The sequence below is a fragment of the Ambystoma mexicanum genome, chromosome 7p (assembly GCF_040938575.1).
Source record: "Ambystoma mexicanum isolate Mex_15411 chromosome 7p, UKY_AmexF1_1, whole genome shotgun sequence".
In the NCBI taxonomy this organism is placed as follows: Eukaryota; Metazoa; Chordata; class Amphibia; order Caudata; family Ambystomatidae; genus Ambystoma; species Ambystoma mexicanum.
This window is the reverse complement of record NC_090939.1, coordinates 22,314,877-22,334,437: the sequence shown is the minus strand read 5'-3', so window position 1 is coordinate 22,334,437 and position 19,561 is coordinate 22,314,877. Positions and strand designations below refer to the sequence as shown.

At 47.5% G+C, this 19,561-nt stretch overlaps 1 protein-coding gene across 3 annotated transcripts in view; it reads right to left on the bottom strand.

Annotated features, from left to right (window-relative positions):
- Window positions 1-2,093: 2,093 nt before the first annotated feature.
- PWP2 (PWP2 small subunit processome component) overlaps window positions 2,094-19,561 on the bottom strand; it is a 306,748-nt gene continuing 289,280 nt past the window's right edge. For all 3 annotated transcript variants that reach the window (XR_011283393.1, XM_069635678.1, XM_069635679.1), the window contains one exon: window positions 2,094-2,853. Coding sequence is in view for 2 of the 3 variants with exons in the window: in XM_069635678.1 (XP_069491779.1) it covers window positions 2,700-2,853 (154 nt within the window). In the remaining variant the exon portion in view is untranslated. The remainder of the gene's footprint in view (window positions 2,854-19,561) is intronic.

The following is a 19,561-nucleotide window of genomic DNA, read 5'->3' as shown; positions in this document are numbered from 1 at the left end:
GCAACCTTGGATATGAAAGATGCTTATTTTCATATTTCCATGTTCCCAGCGCACAGAAAGTACTTGCGCTTCAAGGTGGACAGTCGGCACTACCAATTCAAGGTACTGCCCTTCGGGATAGCTTCTGCACCAAGGGTATTCACCAAGGTACTGGCGGTGGCGGCTGCACACCTACACAGGGACAAATCTCAGTGTACCCTTATCTGGACGACTGGCTCATAACGGGGGAAACCCCAGGAATTTGCAGGACAAACATTCAAAGGACTATCGACCTCCTCCACGAGTTAGGCTTCTCAATCAACGAGAAGAAGTCAAGCCTGGTGCCAAGCACCTCAAAACAATTCCTAGGAGCAATCCTAGATACCCAGGAGGGGTTGACCTTTCCTTCAGAAGAAAGAATTCGGAATATACTACTGCAAATTCCGCATTATCAGTCCGGTCAACAAATAACGGTACGCAAAGCAATGCGTTTACTGGGCATGATGGCGTCATGCATTTACCTGGTCCCCCACGCGCGCCTGATTCCACAAGCCTCAGAAATATATATAACTTACCTGACGAAGCCCGAGTAGGGTGAAACGCGTCGTTCCTTTCTTGCATCTAAGACCGTTGCTGCCTCCTTTGTCCATGTATCTTAAACAATAAAGGACACTTTGACTGCACGGAACACAAGTCTGTGTGTGGATTTATTGAAGACATCCAGCCTTTCGCTTTGATCACAGCCGGAGTGCCGATGTAACCCGGATTGGTTTCCAGTCCTTTTTTCTATATATGTAAAATAAATCATTCTTTGTAAATATCTTTTAGTGTGTCAGTGTTTATTTGGCCCATGTGTATACCTTAAGCCCTGTTCTCCCCCCTAAAATAAGCCTGGCTGCTCAGCCATTGCTACCAACATAATTGAGCGGTTCAGGCCTATACTAAGAGTTGGAGCCCTGTGTCCCAAGTGTGAGTCTTTTCTAGTTCTACCTAAGGTGGACTTTAGTAAAACTCCCTAACAGTCGGTAATGCATCTACAAGTAACCAGGGGAGGACCCAGTGGATATCAGATCACCCAGTCTCAGGGACGGTGGAGAGAGGACCGTGTATGGACCCAGGTGTTGACGGTGGAGAGCGGACCGTGTATGGACCTAGGTGTTGGGGACAAGCCATCCCTTTAAGAGGAGGGTCTAGAGCGCCTTCTGGAACTGTAGAAGAGACGGGCGAGCTGGATGTTGATGGGTTCCAGTGTCTTGGGACGTAGACAGAGCAGGTCTGGTTTCTGTTTTTATCCTTCCTGTACCAGCAGGTTTCCCTTCCTGCACCAGCAGAGTTAATGTCAGCACATGTCCTTACTTCTGGTGGATCACAGGCCTCCAGAAATGCAGCGTTCCTCAGCGATGCATCTTTGGGACTTCAGGGTGACAGCCTTGTAGATGATATAGCAGTATTTGAAGATGATACAGGGTTGCAGTAGCAGCCAGTGCAGTGCAATGAGGGTGGGGGTGAAGTGGGCAAATTTGCAGAGTATGCAGGACACATTTCAAGGGTGCCAGGGTGGTCGCCAGAAGGCCTTCCAAACGGGCACTGCCACCACCCAGGTGGAAATGGACCAAGCTTTGGCCAGCAGATCTGAAGTTGTTTCTGGGAAAGGGATTGATTTTTTCTGCAGGCACACTAATCATAGGATGATCCATGAATTGTTTTAGTTGGCACCTGCATGAGCTGGTAGGTGTTTATCTCAGCAGACCTGAATACGCAGTTCCACTGGGTAAAACTCTTCTGTCCCTGTATAAAAGGGTTAGAAGAGCCAATGTACAAGAAAGACTCTGGCTGGGACAGACCAAAGCAGGATCAGAGCTCAGGAAAAGCAAAGAAAGGAACAGGGGAAAGACAGTGCAATGTAATCAGGGTTTTAGCCCACATCGACCCATTATTATAGCATGAGAACAAGGCTGCCTTTTGCTTAGATTATTTGAGAATAAAGACATTATGTTCCCTCAAACACCCTGATCTCAAATATTCTGTTCCTCTTTCCTGGTGACACATCACACAAAGTTGTTACTGGCTGCAGGAGCAGAGTTTGACAAAAGAAACAAAAATGAAAGCAGGCGTAAGAAACCAGAAGATTTAATGACAATTACACAATTAGCCACTATGAGGGCCACTCAGCATCCTTTTAAAGGCCGGCCAGAATGATAGTATGTTAAGATACAGCAGTCTGAAGGTACAACCCTCGTTGCAAACAAGGGGGTGAGAAAACAGTCTATCACTAATCTTCATAATGAGGGGGCGAGGATGGGCCACTGTCCAGTAGATGCCCCAAAAAATAGGACACCATTTAATAATAAGGGGCAAGGAAGTTCTGCTGCCCAGAGTATTCCCTGCAGTGTGAGGAGGCGCCACTGCTCCAAGGCAATTTCTTTATAAAGAATGAGTGAGGTACCCCAGAAAGTTTTCCATTCCATTCCTTCAATCGTCGCCTACAGAAATAAGAATGGAGGCGGGGCGGGTTCTCAAGCATTTCCAAGCTTCCCCACATAATGAGAAGATAGGGTTAATAGGGAAGTCTTTGGGAAACCCCTCTGCTGTTGGGGTTGGGGGCACACAGTCCTTCAGAGGCTCTGACCTCAATGTCAGTCCAGACAGGTTCAGCTGCAGTAGACAGAGCCCTCCGCCCCCAATGCAACGTCCATGCACATACTCGGCAATGCTGGCTCTCAGATTAGGACAGCCTCCTCCTCGGACTGTTCCTCCATGCTAGAGTACGATGCTTCGTCGTCATCGCTCACAGGAGCATCTGCTACTCGCTTCATCCCTCGTTGTTGTGAAAGAGCCAGTGCATACTTAATATTGAAACGGTTCCAGTCGCAGCTGTAAAAAGAACATGAAAAAAGAGGCATTAAAGAAGGATGCACAAGAAAACTAGCCCATTGTGGGGAAAAGCAGATCTATGACAATAGGTTAAAGTGAGCGCAGCAGTGTGCAAGTGGAGCGGCACAGATCACAGTGAGCGCAGCAGTGTGCACGTGGAGCGGCACAGATCACAGTGAGCGCAGCAGTGTGCACGTGGAGCGGCACAGATCACAGTGAGCGCAGCAGTGTGCATGTGGAGAGGAACAGATCACAGTGAGCGCAGCAGTGTGCACGTGGAGAGGCACAGATCACAGTGAGCACAGCAGTGTGCATGTGGAGCGGCACAGATCACAGTGAGCGCAGCAGTGTGCACGTGGAGAGGCACAGATCACAGTGAGCGCAGCAGGGTGCACGTGGAGAGGCACAGATCACAGTGAGCGCAGCAGGGTGCACGTGGAGCGACACAGATCACAGTGAACACAGCAGTGTGCACGTGGAGCGGCACAGATCACAGTGAGCACAGCAGTGTGCACGTGGAGAGGCACAGATCACAGTGAACACAGCAGTGTGCATGTGGAGCGACACAGATCACAGTGAGCACAGCAGTGTGCACGTGGAGCGGCACAGATCACAGTGGGAAGAGCAGGAGTGGCAAGAACTGCTTTAGGATTTCACACCATACACACTACGCTAAAGTAGGGATAACTTTAAGTTTTAAAAGTAGAATTATACTTATAAGGAAACTCATTCACAGTGTAGCTAACTTCACAAGTCCAGTGCCTAGATTTGCTGAGTGAGGTGGCCCGCCCATCAAAATAGAAACTCTTTAACAAAGAAGGAAGCAAGTGTAGAGCCAAAACAGAATACTTAATGACTTAAGTCAAGTTGTACAAGTATTGGCAAGTGGCCACAGTTCTGTGCTTTTTTTAACCGACCAAATTTCACTGCAGTATTTCATTATTTTTTTGAACAAAGGTTTTTTTGCCCCCCCCCCTTCCTCACCTAAACTCCATGTTTCCGCATCCAAACATCCCCTCATTGATTTGAGCAGTAAAAGTAAATATTCAGAAATAAATTGTGGTGAAAAATAAAATGCACTGTGAAATGTCAGCAATTAAAAGGACTGGATACCTACCAGCCGATACCAAGTCTAGGGGCCCGGGGACTTGGCCTGGAAGTAGTGACCAGGCCACCACCAACCTGGCTCAGCCCCAAGTATCACCAAGTTTAGCAGGACTTTGAACCCTTTACAAACCCAGTGCGGATGAGGCAGTTCAAGAGAGATTTGGGAACTCAGTCCCTGTAACCCCCACAAAGGAGGGAGTGAATACTGGTTCCTGCAGCAATCAACTGGCATCCCTCAGTCAGTCGTCATCTTCGGATCTCTTCAGGTTCCAGTGGTGAACTTATTACCTGGGTCCAGCTCCCCTCCTTATACCCAGACATCAGGGTGTGAGTCAGCCCAGCCCTCAAATAAGGAAGCTTGCAACATTCAAACTTGGAGATGATGTCCAGTACTGGGCAGTCAGTCTCTCGGGATGTCCAGCCGATGGAGACATATGGACGGGGGGGGGGGCATACAGCTGCCCTCCCCCCCACTTCCTGCCAGCTGAGACACACTGCTCAGGTTTCCTGAGGGAGGCCCACGACAATGCACGATTAGAACGCCCTCCCCGAAGTTGAAAATCAAAGACTGCGAACAAAGACCAAGCCTCCCTGAACAGGACCTCATACACGAGGAGTAGACATTTTGAGTACATGGTCCTCCTAAAAGCATCATCATGTTAAAAAAGGCAGCAGGCTATGGTGCATTGGGAAAAAGGGTTAAAGGGTATCTACTACCACCAGCCTTCTCAGGCGGTACATAGAACGTAATACAAATATTACCGCTGACTAAGTAATGAGGAGATTAAAGAGTTCCTACAGCACTCCATAATGGCTTGTGCTTGATTGTAAAGATGATATCTCCTGCACTGGTAGGCACATGCACTAGACACTGCACCGTGCACACAGTGGAGAAAAAGGGGCCCTGGTGGGGGGCTGCCGAAGAAAACAGTCACCAGAAACAAAGGGAGAGAACTCCTAGCACTGGTAACTCGGTATTAGCCGACCTGACCGATTATAAAATCGAATGGTACATTTTGGGCAAATTGGGCCAGTACCATTCGATCGATTATAAAACATACCAAACATGTGGAGAGGGGGTTGCAGGGGTGTCCCTCTCTCCCTATGTTTGTTATGTTTGGCCTTGGCAGTTGAAGGCCCCTCCTCCACCCTCTCCCCCCCTTCCTCAGCATAGGGACCGGAAACAACAAGAAAAAAGAAAAGGGGGCCATGCGGCATCGGATCCGACGTGCATTAGAGGGACAGATCTGATGCTGCATGGTTGCCGTGTACCTGGTGGCAAGCAGGCAGGTAAGTAGTGTTGGGGCAGTGGGGGTGGGGTCATTTTGGGTAAATGTGTGTAGGGATTGTTTCTCGATTATTGTTCGCATGCGAACAGATTCATTTCAAACGGTTAGCCGCGAACAATTATCAGACGAACAAACTACCCCAAACCGGTAACTCAAAGATGAACCAGTGCACCCAAAATAAAAATAAATTGACTGGAGTAGGGGAGTGATGTAGAAACATCTCACTCAGCCTAAAAGTGGATGAAAAATCCAGAAAGGTCCAGCATTCGTGCTCGGGGATTAAAGGAAGTAGTGTGAAGATTTGCAAAAAGAAAACACTTCCAAACATGGCACAGTGAGAGGAGCTGGTAGCGCCTTGAAACACTTGTGTATAGGTGCGTTATAAATAACATAGCATATATCATATCAGGGCTGAGGAGTAGAGTGTAGGGCAGAGTGAGCAGCAGGTCTGAGGAACAGAGCGGACAGGGAACAATAAGGGCAAAATGAGGAGCAGGGCTGAAGAGCTTGAGGCAGACAATGAGGGCAAGCCTGAGGAGAACATGTAGGACACATTGAGAGGAGCAGGGATGAAGGGAACAAGCAGGACATAGTGAAGGAAGCAGGGTCTGTGAGAACACAGGAAGCAGTGATGGTGGTAGGGCTGTGGAGGTGTGCATATAGGACAGTGAGAGGAGAAGGGCAGGGGAGGAGACCGAATGGCACAAGAAGAGGCAGGGCTGAGACAGCAATTAAGGATCCGGTGGAGGAGAACCTTTAGGACACAGTGAGTGGAGCAGGACAAATGAGAACATGTAGGCCACAGAAACGGAGCCCAAGCGAGTATAGGGCACAGCGAGGAGCAGGGCTGGAGAGGAGTGCATGCAGGACACAGTGAGAAGAAAGGCCGGACTGAGACAGTGAGAATAGGGCACAGTGGCAGGAGCAGGGCTGAGTAGAACAAACAGGACACAAAGAGGGGCAGTGCTGAGGTGGAGAGGGCAGGGAGGAGGAGAACATGCACTGAGGGGCAAGTAGGAGGACATGTGAAAGCAGGTACAGTGTAGCTGCGCGTGAATGCAGGAAGAAACCAACTCCACAAAAAGGAAGTTACAAAGCAGCTGTACAAATGGATGCCCACATAGCAACATGGGCAGAAAGGCAGAGTCGTGCTGCACAAGCAGGTAGTCCACAAGCAACTGCACATGCAGATGGTCACAGAGCATCCTTGTACACAGCCAGCCAGCCAGCCATTAGCTCACATTCTGCCAATCAGAGCAGCCATACACATTCAGGCAGACAAAGCTGCAGCACGTTGGCAGCGAGAGAGATTACACAGACACTCCGCACAACAGCACAGTGTAAGGGGTCAGAAATGAAAGCCAAATGCAAAGTTGTCATATTTTTGGTTAAAGAGTTATTAACGTAAAAGGGTTGGGAAAATACATCTCTGACCCTGCTTTAAGAAGAGTTTCCCTACCTATAACCAACAACGAAGAAACCGTCTTTGTCAGGATGTCAGAGATCAAAAAGCCACTCATGTCCAAACATCCTATCCGGGCCCCCACACTACAAACAAAAATAATAAGCTGCGAAGGGAAAGTGTTCATGAATGAAGATAGAACAGCTCCAACATAAAAGGTCTCCAAGGTACCAGAACCTTGGTCCCAGAGGGGGGGGGGGTTCCCTTCCCCTGGCTTCTTCAATGGGATGGCAATGTCTTTTATTCTGACAGTTCCTTGTGTCTCTCCTTGGCCCACAACAATCCCGTTGAGTGCAAGGTTGTTCAGCCCTGTGGTTTCCTTCTTTTACCAAGTTCCTCGGTTGTTCCAAACCAAACACTGTCCGTCCGTCATTGGGACTACTCTACAGGTTTGCAATTTGCCTGGTATGCTCCCCTGACAGGACGTCTTATGCACTTTCACTTGCCAGGACTTCCTAAATACTTCCAACTGCCGTGTATACTCTCCTGCCAGAACTTCTCGTATGCTTGCAATTTGCCTGGTTTACTCGCATGCTAGGACTTGTTTCCATATATGTCTAACAGGTTTATAGTGATTGCATCGAATGCCTTAGCATCTAAAAAAGGCAATGAAAAATACAGCATCAAATGCATTTTTTTCTCATTTTTTATTGGGGCTCCCCCAACACCTTTTTTTTTACCCCTTAAAACCCATTATAATAAAAATAAAACCTTTACCTTTGAACAAAAATGCATTCAATGCTTTTTTTTAATGCATTTTTTTCGATGCTTTGTCATTCAATGCTTTGTATTCTATGCAATGACTGGATACCTGTGTAACAGTCCCTCTTTATATTTATATTTACATTTGCATATCCTCTCTTCAATTCTTCATTTCTAGTGCTTTCAATGTTTACTTTCAGTTTTCCCCATATCGGCATTCCATGCGCTCATACGTTGTTAGGGGTTGCCTTTGTATTATGCCTTTTTTACTCTCAATCTTATCTTTTCGGTCTCTGTGGCCTTCTAAAGTTCAAATAGTGTTTGGTGGGGTCACCAAAATGCCTAGGGGTCCCCACTTCGCTTGGGCTGACTCACCAGCTCTGTATGGCGTCTTCGGTCCTGTTTGCTCTTCCAAAGCGCAGCTGTGCCGCTCGCCTTCTACTCTGGATGGCCTTGACATCGCTCTGCCTTCTCCTGCCTCTCCACTCCAGCACGCCTGCTTGCCTCCAGGTCCCGGTACGGGTAACACGGCTTCCTCCAGCGGCCGAACACCCAGGAGTTGTCTTGTGGTTCCTGGAGTTTCTCATCCCTGCTGGTTATCGCAACGATTCAGTCCCTCTTTGCTGGCACGCCCCTTGGCTCTGCCGCACCGATGTAAGGGCTTCATAAAACCATACCTCTCAGACAGTACATAACCTCCGCTCTTAGTATAAGGATGTACGACCTGAGAAAGTTGGTAGCATGGGCAGAGCAGTCGGGTTTATCTTAGGAGGGAGAGAGGGCTGCAGATTCGTACAAAGAAATTGTAGCATACATATGGTCCGAAGAAACACTGAAACACTATTTATTGTAAAAATAAAGGGTTTATTTAAATGCAAGTAGGCCCAGATAAATCTTGGGTGAATAAGCACTAGAACATATCATATAAACACAATTCTAAAAACCAACTCAGTACTTATGGGATACATCCCAAAGTATAACCTTATTAAGAATAGCAATCAGCAGATCAAGGTGAGTCAAACCTACAACACATTCAGAATGGCAGTCAGCTATTCAAGGGGAGTAAAACCAGGTTATATATACTTTGAGAATACCACCAGTAATTCAAGGGTAGTAGACCCTGCCAATCATGCAGTGACACTCAGTTATAGAAATCGCATAATAATCTAACCCTGCTACAAGTATACTCCTTGCAACATTACTTTTTAGACCTCAGTTCAGAGCTAGTAGAACAACATACTTTCTGGAGGGGCCTTAAGCTACTCAATGATAAGTATGATCACTGAACTATTTTAGAATGCACTAAGCAATTCACGGAAATCGAAACCCAATTACGTTATGTATTTCAAGGTAAGTAGTTGGCCTATTGGTACATAACTATACGCTACCTAATAGCTAGTTATGACCAGTATTCAAAGTGAATAAAGGTTTAAGAGAAGCTACCAGCAACTCAAAGACAAATATTAACTCAGACTGTTTTAGGTCTGTATGAAGCAGATCAGGGAAAGCAAAACCCAATGGTGCACTTAAAGAACGACCATCTGTTATTCAAGATAAGTAAACCCTATTGGTAAGCTTTTACACTCATTCAGCAAATGCTGGAAAAAACTAATAATCCTTCCTGACCTAGCAGACGCACTCCTCCAGTCTCCTCCACCTACCTGCCAACTCAATAAACAACTAACCCCCGACGTCTTTGACTCATGGCTCAATACCCCACTAATGCGGCTCACACCCTCTTGCAAACCATCAGCCCGCCGTAGCCTGTTTCCTAGATGGTTCACACCTGATTTGAAGACCACTAAACAGCTTTATAAATACCTAGAACGCAAATGGCAGAAAGAGAAAACCCCAGAGAGCAGAGCCACCTTGGCCCAGTACAAGGCCGAAATCCAGACAGCAAAAAAAGCCCACTACAACTCCTGAATCCTAAACTGCAAAAACCCCAGCAAAGAACTTTACAAAATCATCACCGAATTCACCAAACCAGCATGCACTACCACCGTCCCGACCCCCTCACAACATCTGTGCGACTTACTCTCTCTCCACTTTTACGCCACGGCTCTCGAAAGAACAAACACTAACCACCAAACTGGCTCTCTTACATCCACCAGGCAACCCTCCGCCCATACCGGTCAAACTACCGCCTACGACCACTATGCAACCAACGTTCGACTCCTTTAGTCCAATATCACCGACCAATTTCTCAAACTTCTCTCTGCCCACAAACCATCTGGCTCTCCGCTAGACCCTTGCCTGGCCACAACCCTCAAAGACATTTTCGCCTCTACCTGCGCAGGAGAACACGCAAGATCCATCATAAATGACTCCCTTTCCTCGGGTTTTTTTCCCGACGCATTCAAAACGGTTCATGTCAAACCTCTAATAATAAAACCTTCCCTCGAAAAAACTACCGCCCCATCTCAAACACCAGGTTCCTTGCCAAACTCACTGACTGAATCGCCTACTCCCAGCTAAATGCCTTTGTCGAAGACAACAACCTCCTAGACCCCGCACAATCAGGTTTCAGAGCTCAACACGGAACTGAAACAACCCTAACCTCAATAATGTGCCGCATTAATCCTTCTTGACTTATCCACCGCCTTCTACACAATAAATCACTCAGTCCTCCTTGACCGCTTCCACTCCCTAGGAATTTGTGGAACTGCTCTCAAATGGATAGCTTTGTTCCTCAAAGATAGGTACCAAATAACGCTACTCTCCACCTATTCCTCCCAAGCCCGACCAGTCGACACGGGAGTTCCACAAGGAGCATGCCTATGTGCCCTCCTGTTCAATCTCTACTTGATCACCCTCCCACCAATAATGCGTTCACACAACATCCTGTGTTACAACTACACTGATGACACCCAACTAATTCTAAAACTCCTGAACTCAAAACCCAACTGCTGACCAGACCTTGCTTCCTGCCTCCTCGACAGAGCTCTGGATTACCAGAAACCACTTCTTGCTAAACCCCTCCAAAACCAAAATCATGGTAAGTGGCAACTCCGAACTTCTTCCACACCCACTACCCTGGCCATCTGCCATGGGCAACTCACCAACTCCCTCTAACTCAGTAAAAACACTGGATGCACCCTTGACTCTGACCTAACACTCACGGCAAGTCAACAACGTCTCAAAGTCCTGCCACTACCACCTTAAAACTCTTAGGCGCATCTTTCCATGCCTCTCCTTCCCCAACAGACTCTCCGTGGTCCAATCAATTGTTATATCAAGACTGGACTACACTAACCCCCTCTACCTCAGAGTCCACGCTTACCAACTGAATAAACTACAAAGAGCACAAAACGCTGCAGCCAAACTTCTACTAGCCCTCGGCCTGAGAGACCACATCTCCCCAGCCCTCAAAACTCTGCACTGGCTTCCGGTGCCCCAAGCGTGACCTTCAAAACCTTATCCGTTTCTCACTGAGCACTGCATAAAACCGGACCTCAATATCTTCAAGACAAGCTAAAACCATATCACCCTCCACGTACTCCAAGATCAAGCTCAGCCGGCCTCCTAGCCATACCTAAAACAAACTCAGTCAGATTAGGCGGATCATCATTCTCAGCCTTGGCCCCCACGCTGTGGAACGCAGTCCCACCTCGCATCCGCCTAACTGAAGATCTAATGTCTTTCCGCACATTTTTGAAAACTTGGCTCTTCCCCTAAAATCAACCCCGTACTCAAACTAACTCAAACTGAATAACAGCATCTCAATGACACCAACTCAACAATCTAGTAGATCTTGAATAACAATAAGACAAATAACAATACATCAAGATCCAAGTGAGAAATCGACAACTAATGTAAACTAAAAGGACACAAAGAATAGAATGAGTAAAGTAGATCAATGCAGTGAAGTGGATAAAAAGAATAAATCGTATGAAAACAGTAATGCTGCCTAAATTAATGAAATGGATATAATGATTGCAATGGACAAAATGAACAGAACGGATGAGTGTGTAGAGGGGTTGAGTGTGTAGAGGGGTTGAGTGTGTAGAGGGGTTGAGTGTGTAGAGGGGTTGAGTGTGTAGAGGGGTTGAGTGTGTAGAGCGGATGATTGAGTAGAGCATAGAGCGGAAGGGTGCTTAGAGCAGATGACTGTATATAGCGGATGAGCGTGTAGAGCGGAGAATGCATAGAGCGGGTGAGTGCATAGAGCGGGTGAGTGGATAGAGCGGAGGCCTGTGTAGAGCAGTTGTGGGCGTGGTGCGGACGGGTGCGTGTAGAGCGGACAAGTGCATGGGGCGGACGAGTGCGTAGAGCCGGTGAGTGCATAAAACGGGTGAGGGCGTAGAGCGGGCGAGGGCGTGGAATGGACAAGTGCCTCGAGCGGACAAGTGCGTAGAGCGGACGAGCAGATGGAACAGGTGAAGTAGGTGGATGGAATGGGTGACATATGTGGATAGAACGAGTGATGTATGTGGATGAACTGGGAAGTGTGTGGATGGAACGGATGACGTATGTGGAAGGTACTGGTATAATATGTGAAAGTTACAGGTGAAATATGTGGAAGGTACGAGCGAAATATGTGGATCAATGCATAAAACAACTTAGAATACTCAAACGATCGGAGTCCATGGAACGGATTCAAATGCATGGGAACGGACCGGAGCGCGCGAAACGGACAGGAGTGCGCGAAGCGGACCGGAGCGTGCAAAGCGGACCGGAGCGCATGGAGCGAACCGGAGCGCATAGAAGTGCGCGACATACATGGAATGGTTTGGAGTGCATAGATCGTTTGAAAGAGCATGCAAACCATCATATCACATCACCATACTTACTCTCTTCTTTACACCACCATTCAACTAGAACACAGAGCTACTATGACACCATTCGGTATAGCTGTTCTCATACCAACATCTGCCGCATACTCCACATCACTCTTAACTAAACACTGCTGGTTACACACCCTCCAGCCAGGCGTTCTCCTCAGGCCTAACGCAGCCAGAACCGGTCTGGATGAAACCTGCCAGAACAAACACATACTCTTGATCTTTCAACCACCACTCCTACCGCTATGAAGCAGCTATTACACGAATGCCACACCAGCTGCACACATATCCGGTGCTCACACGCACCTTTGACTCTCTCTACTGACTTGAACTTCAGTTCCCGAGGGCGTTCAACCTACCAGGGCCGTGAGACCATACCAATGGTACATGAGGCGCTATATAAATGCAAAATAACATAACCATAATATAACAGTACCAATACTTTTCAGAAGGGGGAAACACCATTCAAAGTTAGTAAAGCAGAGGTACTCTTCCTTTTCTCACCTTCCCCCAGCGGCTCACTGTCTCCAGAGCCCTGCTTCTCTCAAGGCTGGACTAGTGCAACAGCCTCTTTCTCAACCTCCCTGCCTCTGCCCTGTGCCCTCTGCAAGTCATCCAGACCAGAACCGCAAGACGTATCCTTGGCCTCAAGCCCAGGGACCACATCTCTCCAGCGCTGAAATCCCTCCACTGGCTCCCTGTGGCTGTAAGGATCAAGCTCAAACCCTCTGCATTGTCCGCAAGGCCTTCTGGGGCCTGGGACCTACCTATCTGCAACAACACCTACCCAAATACTGTCCTTCCCGAGCCCTCTGCTCATCTACCCCCAACCTTCTGCGAGTGAGACAGTTCTCCAAGCAGAGATTTGGAGGGAGATCACTATACTCTACAGGAGCGTCCCTCTGGAATAGCCTCCCTGCTGCCCTACGTCTTGAGCCGGATCGTCTGAAGTTCTGGAAACCCAAGACATTTTGCTTCTCCTGTTCCTTCTCTCTCCCTCTACCCTGCTAACCTCTCTCACCACTCTATCCCTCTGTCCCTCCTTTTCCACACAGCCTGCTGACTGTCTGCCTGGTGTACCTCAGTCTCATAGGTCCCTGGCACCCCCGCCTGTCCACTCGCACTTGCCTCATTGTTACTGCACTTGGTCAATGACCTATGAGATTGGCATCTCGCAGCACTTAGCCCAGCTTCTGACTGACTGGACGCCCTTGGTCCCCCCCACCTCCCTCTCCTGCACCTGTCTGCACACTTGCACGGTCGGAATGTACCATGCCTTGAAGATCGTCTTTGTTTTTCCCTTGTCTCCCCTCCTTGCATGGTGGCACCTCAATGCACTTGGAAAAACTGCAGAATCGTCAGACCTATTTGCTGCTATCTACGATGTTAATTGTATTTATGCACTTGTTGCATGCACCTACTCTTTGTAGTGCAGGCTTGTATTGTTCAGAAACTCAAGGGCTCTGAATGACTTTTTCCCTTTTTTCCCTCCCTCCTTGAGCGTTTTGAAACACTTTGCTTTGTGTATAGGCGCTTTACAAATAAACAATACCAATAAAGTATTAGCTTCAGAGTTAGTTAAAAGTGTTCAGGAACTTCAGAGAAGGCTCCCTATATGCGTTCCAGCATTAGGCCTGGGCAAGTGGTATGGGCAAACTCCCAACCACACAAATCACCCACTCAGCCTCACAGGATTCACACAAGACTTAAGGTAAGTATTTCGTAAGCCAGCACAGTACCTTAGGAGAAAAGAAGAGCTTCAGAGTGGATGCCTTCAGGCTGCAGCAGCACAGTCCCTGAATTCTTGGTCTGGAGTCGAAAGAACTGGACACTGGCTGGCTACTTGCAGCAGCAGTCGTCGAGGAGGTTTGCAGCAAAGGTTTCTTCATGGATTCTCACGGCTCTGTGGATTTGGTGCCTTTTTTCTGCAGCCAGATGAACGAATATCCCCGGTCAGATTCTCTTCACTCTCTCGGTCCTGCACCCTGGTGAGGGGACTTCAGGGATTTGAATCAGGTCTCTGGAGATCTAGTAGGAGTCCACCAAAGTTTCAGCGAGGGTCCGATTTCGGAAGACCATGCCCCACACACTGGCTCGAGGTCCCAGGATATTGGCAGTTTGCAGCTCAGCAAGGTCATAGCATGTGGTGGGATGGCTCGAAATGCAGGGCTTCTTGAGAATAGTGGATCGCAACAGCCTCTGGGAAGCTGCCATCACATTTGAGACACCTAGGTCGATAGGAAGGAAGGTTTGCATCAGGCTGCAGTTACAAAGGAGGCTCTTTGGTCGCTGGAAATTGCTATAGACGTCTTTTCTTCATCTTCCGATTCAGCTGCAGTGGGCGACTTGTCAGCAGCTTCCAGAATCGGGAGTATTTATCAGGAACTAAAGCATAACTTCTGCAAACTCTCCCTTGTAAGGGAGGCATGGAATCACAAGTATGGCACTGACACACGAGGTACGAGTTTCAAAACCTTTATTACATTTTAGGGGTTTGGAAAAACTCCTACTTAGCCCTCCAGCTATGGGAGTAGTTTCCACCATCAATAAAGAAAGCACAGTCCAAGTCAGTACACTAACAAAACCTAATGCCTGCCCTATACAAAAAGGGTGTAAAGGGCAATGTGTATGCAAAGGAAAGTCAGTGTTGTAACAAAGGATCAGTGTTAGGCAAAGTTTGTATGCAGTACCCTTTGGGACCACTACAGACAACTAGGACTACAGGTGTAAGCAAAACCTAAGTCTGTACTACACAGTTTTGGTAGCGGAGCTGAGCAGCCAGGCTTATCTCAAGAGGGGAATGTGAGCAGTAATGATGTTACACAGAGGTCTACAATCTCAAGTGTTCAAGTAAACTCTTACACTCAAGGTTTCTTTGATAAATACTTATTAATTTATCTGTCAGTTATAAAACATTCATAAGGAGGAGGCAATATAATCACACACAAATATACTTCAATACTATTTCAGAATACTTTTCAAGAGGAGTAAAAGGGAAAGATTATTAGGACATGAAAGGTTACAATTATTCTTAGACAGTGCAAATACTTTGAGTTCACCAGAAGAGTCAATTCAATAGGCTAGGCCAAAGTCAATGGACTAAAGTCTTGCATAGGATAAAGCGGTTCTGGTAAGTAAACTGTAAAGTCTCTGCCAAAGTTCTCAGAAGTAGTTTGTAAAAAGAAGGATCATATGTTGGGTCACAAGCTGATTAGGCCTGTGAGTTGCAAAAGTTTCAAACACTTTCACCTCAAGAGGCAAGTACTCTGTCTTATTTCCACAGTACCTTGCAATGAAGAAAAAGATGCAGCTGGTGACCTCTGTTCCTGGCAGTTCCTGCAGATCTCGCTGTTCCTGAACCTCAGTCGTGGGGACAAGAGGGGACATCGGGGGACTCCTGCACTGGGAATGGTCAAAAAGCTGGCACTTGGCAGATCTTCAATTCTGGTGGCTGTGAGTAAAGCACACAAACTGGTGTCCCTCTCCCTGGTTATAAGGTTTCCTGCAGCACTCAGAGGAAAATGCAAACAGCTCTGAGATTGGTATCCAGGTGGCTTACTGTTGAGTTGATTGGTCCCACCTTGCAGGGGCTTCTTTGTCGAGGTGAACTTGGCTATTCGGACCTGCAGCAGGGCTTCACCAGGCAAACCAATGATCCAGGAGTTGCCGCAGCCGTCCTCTTCAAGCTCATCTTCAGTTCTTTTGTTCCAGTGGTCCACTCTGCCTTCCAAGCCAAGAGACTCACCTTTTATCCAGTTTCCTCCCAATCATTCCAGCCTAGCTGCCACTCACCCAGCAGGGTGGCTGTCCTTGCCGGACAGCCAGCCAGCCAATCACCACCGGGTGCACTTGGGTCTCCTAGGAGACTAAGCACAGGGAGTTACGGGCACCTCCCTTACTTCCTGCCCACCCCAGACATTCATGCACCAGAGGTGGTCTTCACTCCTAAAGCCCGCCAAAGGTGAATTAACAAAGAGACCAAATCTGGTTTGGCACGCAGAGCAAAACTCTAGAAGGACCTTTGAACAAAGAAATGGCGAAAAAAAGATGACCGGGACCTCTTTTTATAGAGGGGGCTCAGATGCCATCTTGAAAAACATGGCTCCCACGATTTAACGCTACCGGTGTTCGCAGTCGGGAGAAATCATGGTAGTTCGTTGTAATACCGCTGCCACCAGCCATTCTGAGAGCAAAGGGTAGCATTTGACTGCTACATGAGTATCTAGACACAGGGGATACTAAGTAACCCCTCCAGCACTCTTTTGTAAGATAGGGTGTGCTGGGTCTAGGAATTTAAAAGACTAGTAAAGTCAATGTCACTTTACTTACTCTGGGAAACAGTAATTTATCCCAGACAAGGTATTTAAACCTTGGGAAAGCCTGAAAAGGTTTCCATGTGCCACTGCACTGAGGATGCTGTGTGACACACATGAAAAGATGATGCCTATGGAGTTGGTTAGACTCCATAACCAAAGAAAACACAAGAGTAAAACAGATTTCAAAACACATGAGAGAATGGGAAAAAGGGTCACACTCTCCAGGAAAAAAATCAAGTCCTCAAAATCCAGCAAAGTTGCTGGGAGTCTAAGGTGAAAGGAATGAGCACATTTGTGATAATTCTCCCTCACAATGAGGATGGCTGAGTCAGCTCTGCTCCCCACATTGGACAGCATGGAGTAAGGTGGCCCCCGAAAACAGGATGATGCACTCTGGCTCAGATTAAACCAAGGCGGTTCAAAAACGTGGGTCAGGGCCCGCTTGGCCTTCCATGTTAAAGTCACTTACTTCAGCTTTCCAAAAGTTCTTTCACAGTTCAACAAAAGTTCACGTAGGTCTCCCTCTGTCAGGCTCCGGCTCACAGCACTTGCAGGGGTACCCTTCCCCAAACTTCTTTCATATTCGTTATGGGTTCCCTTCCCCCAACTTATTTTACACTTCCGGTCTCCCTCAGTAGGGCTTGGACCTTTTACTGATGTCAAAGACTTTCGAATGTACAACGCTTTTACTATAGACCTCTGCAGGACCACTTCGACTTTCACTTCAGCTCTCCCTTTGATTATTTGCACCAGTGTCTCTTGGTCTTGTTAGTTCCATACCACAATCAGAAAAATTCAAAGAAATCTTTCTCTTAAATCATTCAGCTTTTAACTTCCTCTTTTGTCGGGGCTAATCTTGACCATTGCGTATTTCAGAGTTTGTTCACGTTGCTGCTTTATAACAAGATATCACACATTTTGCCGAGACTTTCGAGTGGGCTATTTGCCTTTAGCTGGACCACTCTGCATCACTGGCTTCACAGTTATCGGTAACTTAAACTTCACAACTGATTTGCTTTGTTTTGCATGTCACCACTAATCTTCAATTGCGAGATACACTGTTGTGGCTTCAATCGTTCCTTGACGCAAGCCGGCCTTTCATGTCTTTCGCTAACTCACCGGTTGTGTGCATTCCTTTCTCGTCTTTGCAGCTTTAATTCATGAGTCAAGGTTAATACCACAGGCATGGCCTCGCCTCCCCAACTCTGTCATTCACTCGGGAGGGTTGCTGGCGTCCTAGAAACACAATGCAGGTTTCTTCTTTTCTGGGATTTGGCTTTCTCCGTGTATCCTTCACGGTTTTCCGGAGGCAACAACCTCCTGCAGGGATATTCAGGGTTTCCCGATCCTTCGCTCTAGTCCCTCGATCGGTAGTCCTGCTCCAATGGGTTCGCCTTCGCCCCGGAAGATCTGCTCCTTCTCGTGTTCCACCTTGCTCGGAGTGTCTCTCTATGTTCCACCTTTTATCCGTGTGGGGGGAGCTAATGGGTATCAGATGTATGTGATTAAAGTCAAATGCCCGACTTTGCCTGATCTGATTAGCGGGACATGTCCAATAAGATATGCAAGTTAGCCTCTTTAATCTCAGTTGCCCTCTTCTTCGACCCAGTGTTTGTGTAGAGGGGGGGGGGCAGTTGGGACGTTGGAGAATTCTATAAAGTAGGATGGGATATGGGTACGGGAAAAGGGGAATACAGCGTCTCACCATCGATTGCTTCACCCCCATTCTGCGAGTGCACCCCACCGCACCCCACTCAGGTGATCCTGCCACACTGGTCCACCCCCAGGGTCTGGATCCAAAGGCGATGGCTGTGCCCTGGCCACCTGAGAGAAAGATCCCCGGGTACTAGCAAGGGAGACGCCCTTTGGTTTCTCACACCCTGCAGTTTACAGGGAGGGGCAGTCTGGCTGTCCAATCAGGACAGCCAGCCCCCCATTGGGAACTGGTGCCTTTCAGGCAAGGTGTAATACATAGGACTGCAGAGTTTTGGACTCCTCTCTCGCTTCGTGCCTTCTCAGACACTCTGGAGCCTAGGCATGGAATACAAAGATACAAAGAATTCCTGACCAAGACAAAACTTCCACTGAAGTTGTTCCTTCCTAGAATGGCATCGGAAAACAACAAGAAAAAGAGAAATGGCAAAAAAAAGAAGGAGCCCACCATTCTAGCAGAATGGTGGCCCTTCAGGGCATTACCGAGGCCAACAGCCTGCGAGTAATAATGACTAACAGTCATACACATAGTTTCACTGCCAACAGCCATTCAAGGAAACTTGCAACTGTAACATAAATGTTACCAGCTAAGCAAGAAAGGGGATACATTGCATCTCTGCAGCACTCCACACAAGGTGGGGTGTGCTGGCTCACTAAAAACAATGTAAATGGAATGTGAATCTCACATTACTTCTTGGGAACAGTAGTTCCCCCAAGGAATAATGACAGAACTAAAATGAAGTCACTGCATTTAAAATGCTGTGTACTGCCATAGTACATTACAGTCCGTCCAAAGTTAAAAGAAACTACAACTCCAATCACACTATGGAGGGACATAAAAAGGTCACCCATAAAAAGAGTAAATGACTAGGTGGGGAGGGACAATTGTCACTCACCTAGGGACAAAGTAAAATAATTACCAAGTCCAAGCAAAACTGTTTGGGGTTGACACAGGCCAGCAAGATCACTGAAATGAAAACCTTACCCAAAAACCGGCTCGTGCCTCCAAGCTTCTGCACACCTCCAAGAGAGATGCAACATCTTCTCCTGAGCTCTCTCTCACAATTTGGTTTCCATTTTGTAAATGCCCTGGTGACAGGTGCTCTCACAAAAGAACGAGCACGTTAATTGCGCTTGAGGATCCTACTCTGCATCAATTCCAACATCCTCCTCGTCTCAGTACTTCGGTGGTTGTTGGAGTCCACCAATATGAATTGATGCACAGTACACTGAGGGCTGTTCAGGTTGCCATGGTGCTTCAGTGTAAACAAAGCTCGATTGGCTGCCCTGCGACTCTTAAAGCCAATTGCAAGCCGACAGGCGAGGAAAGCAGGC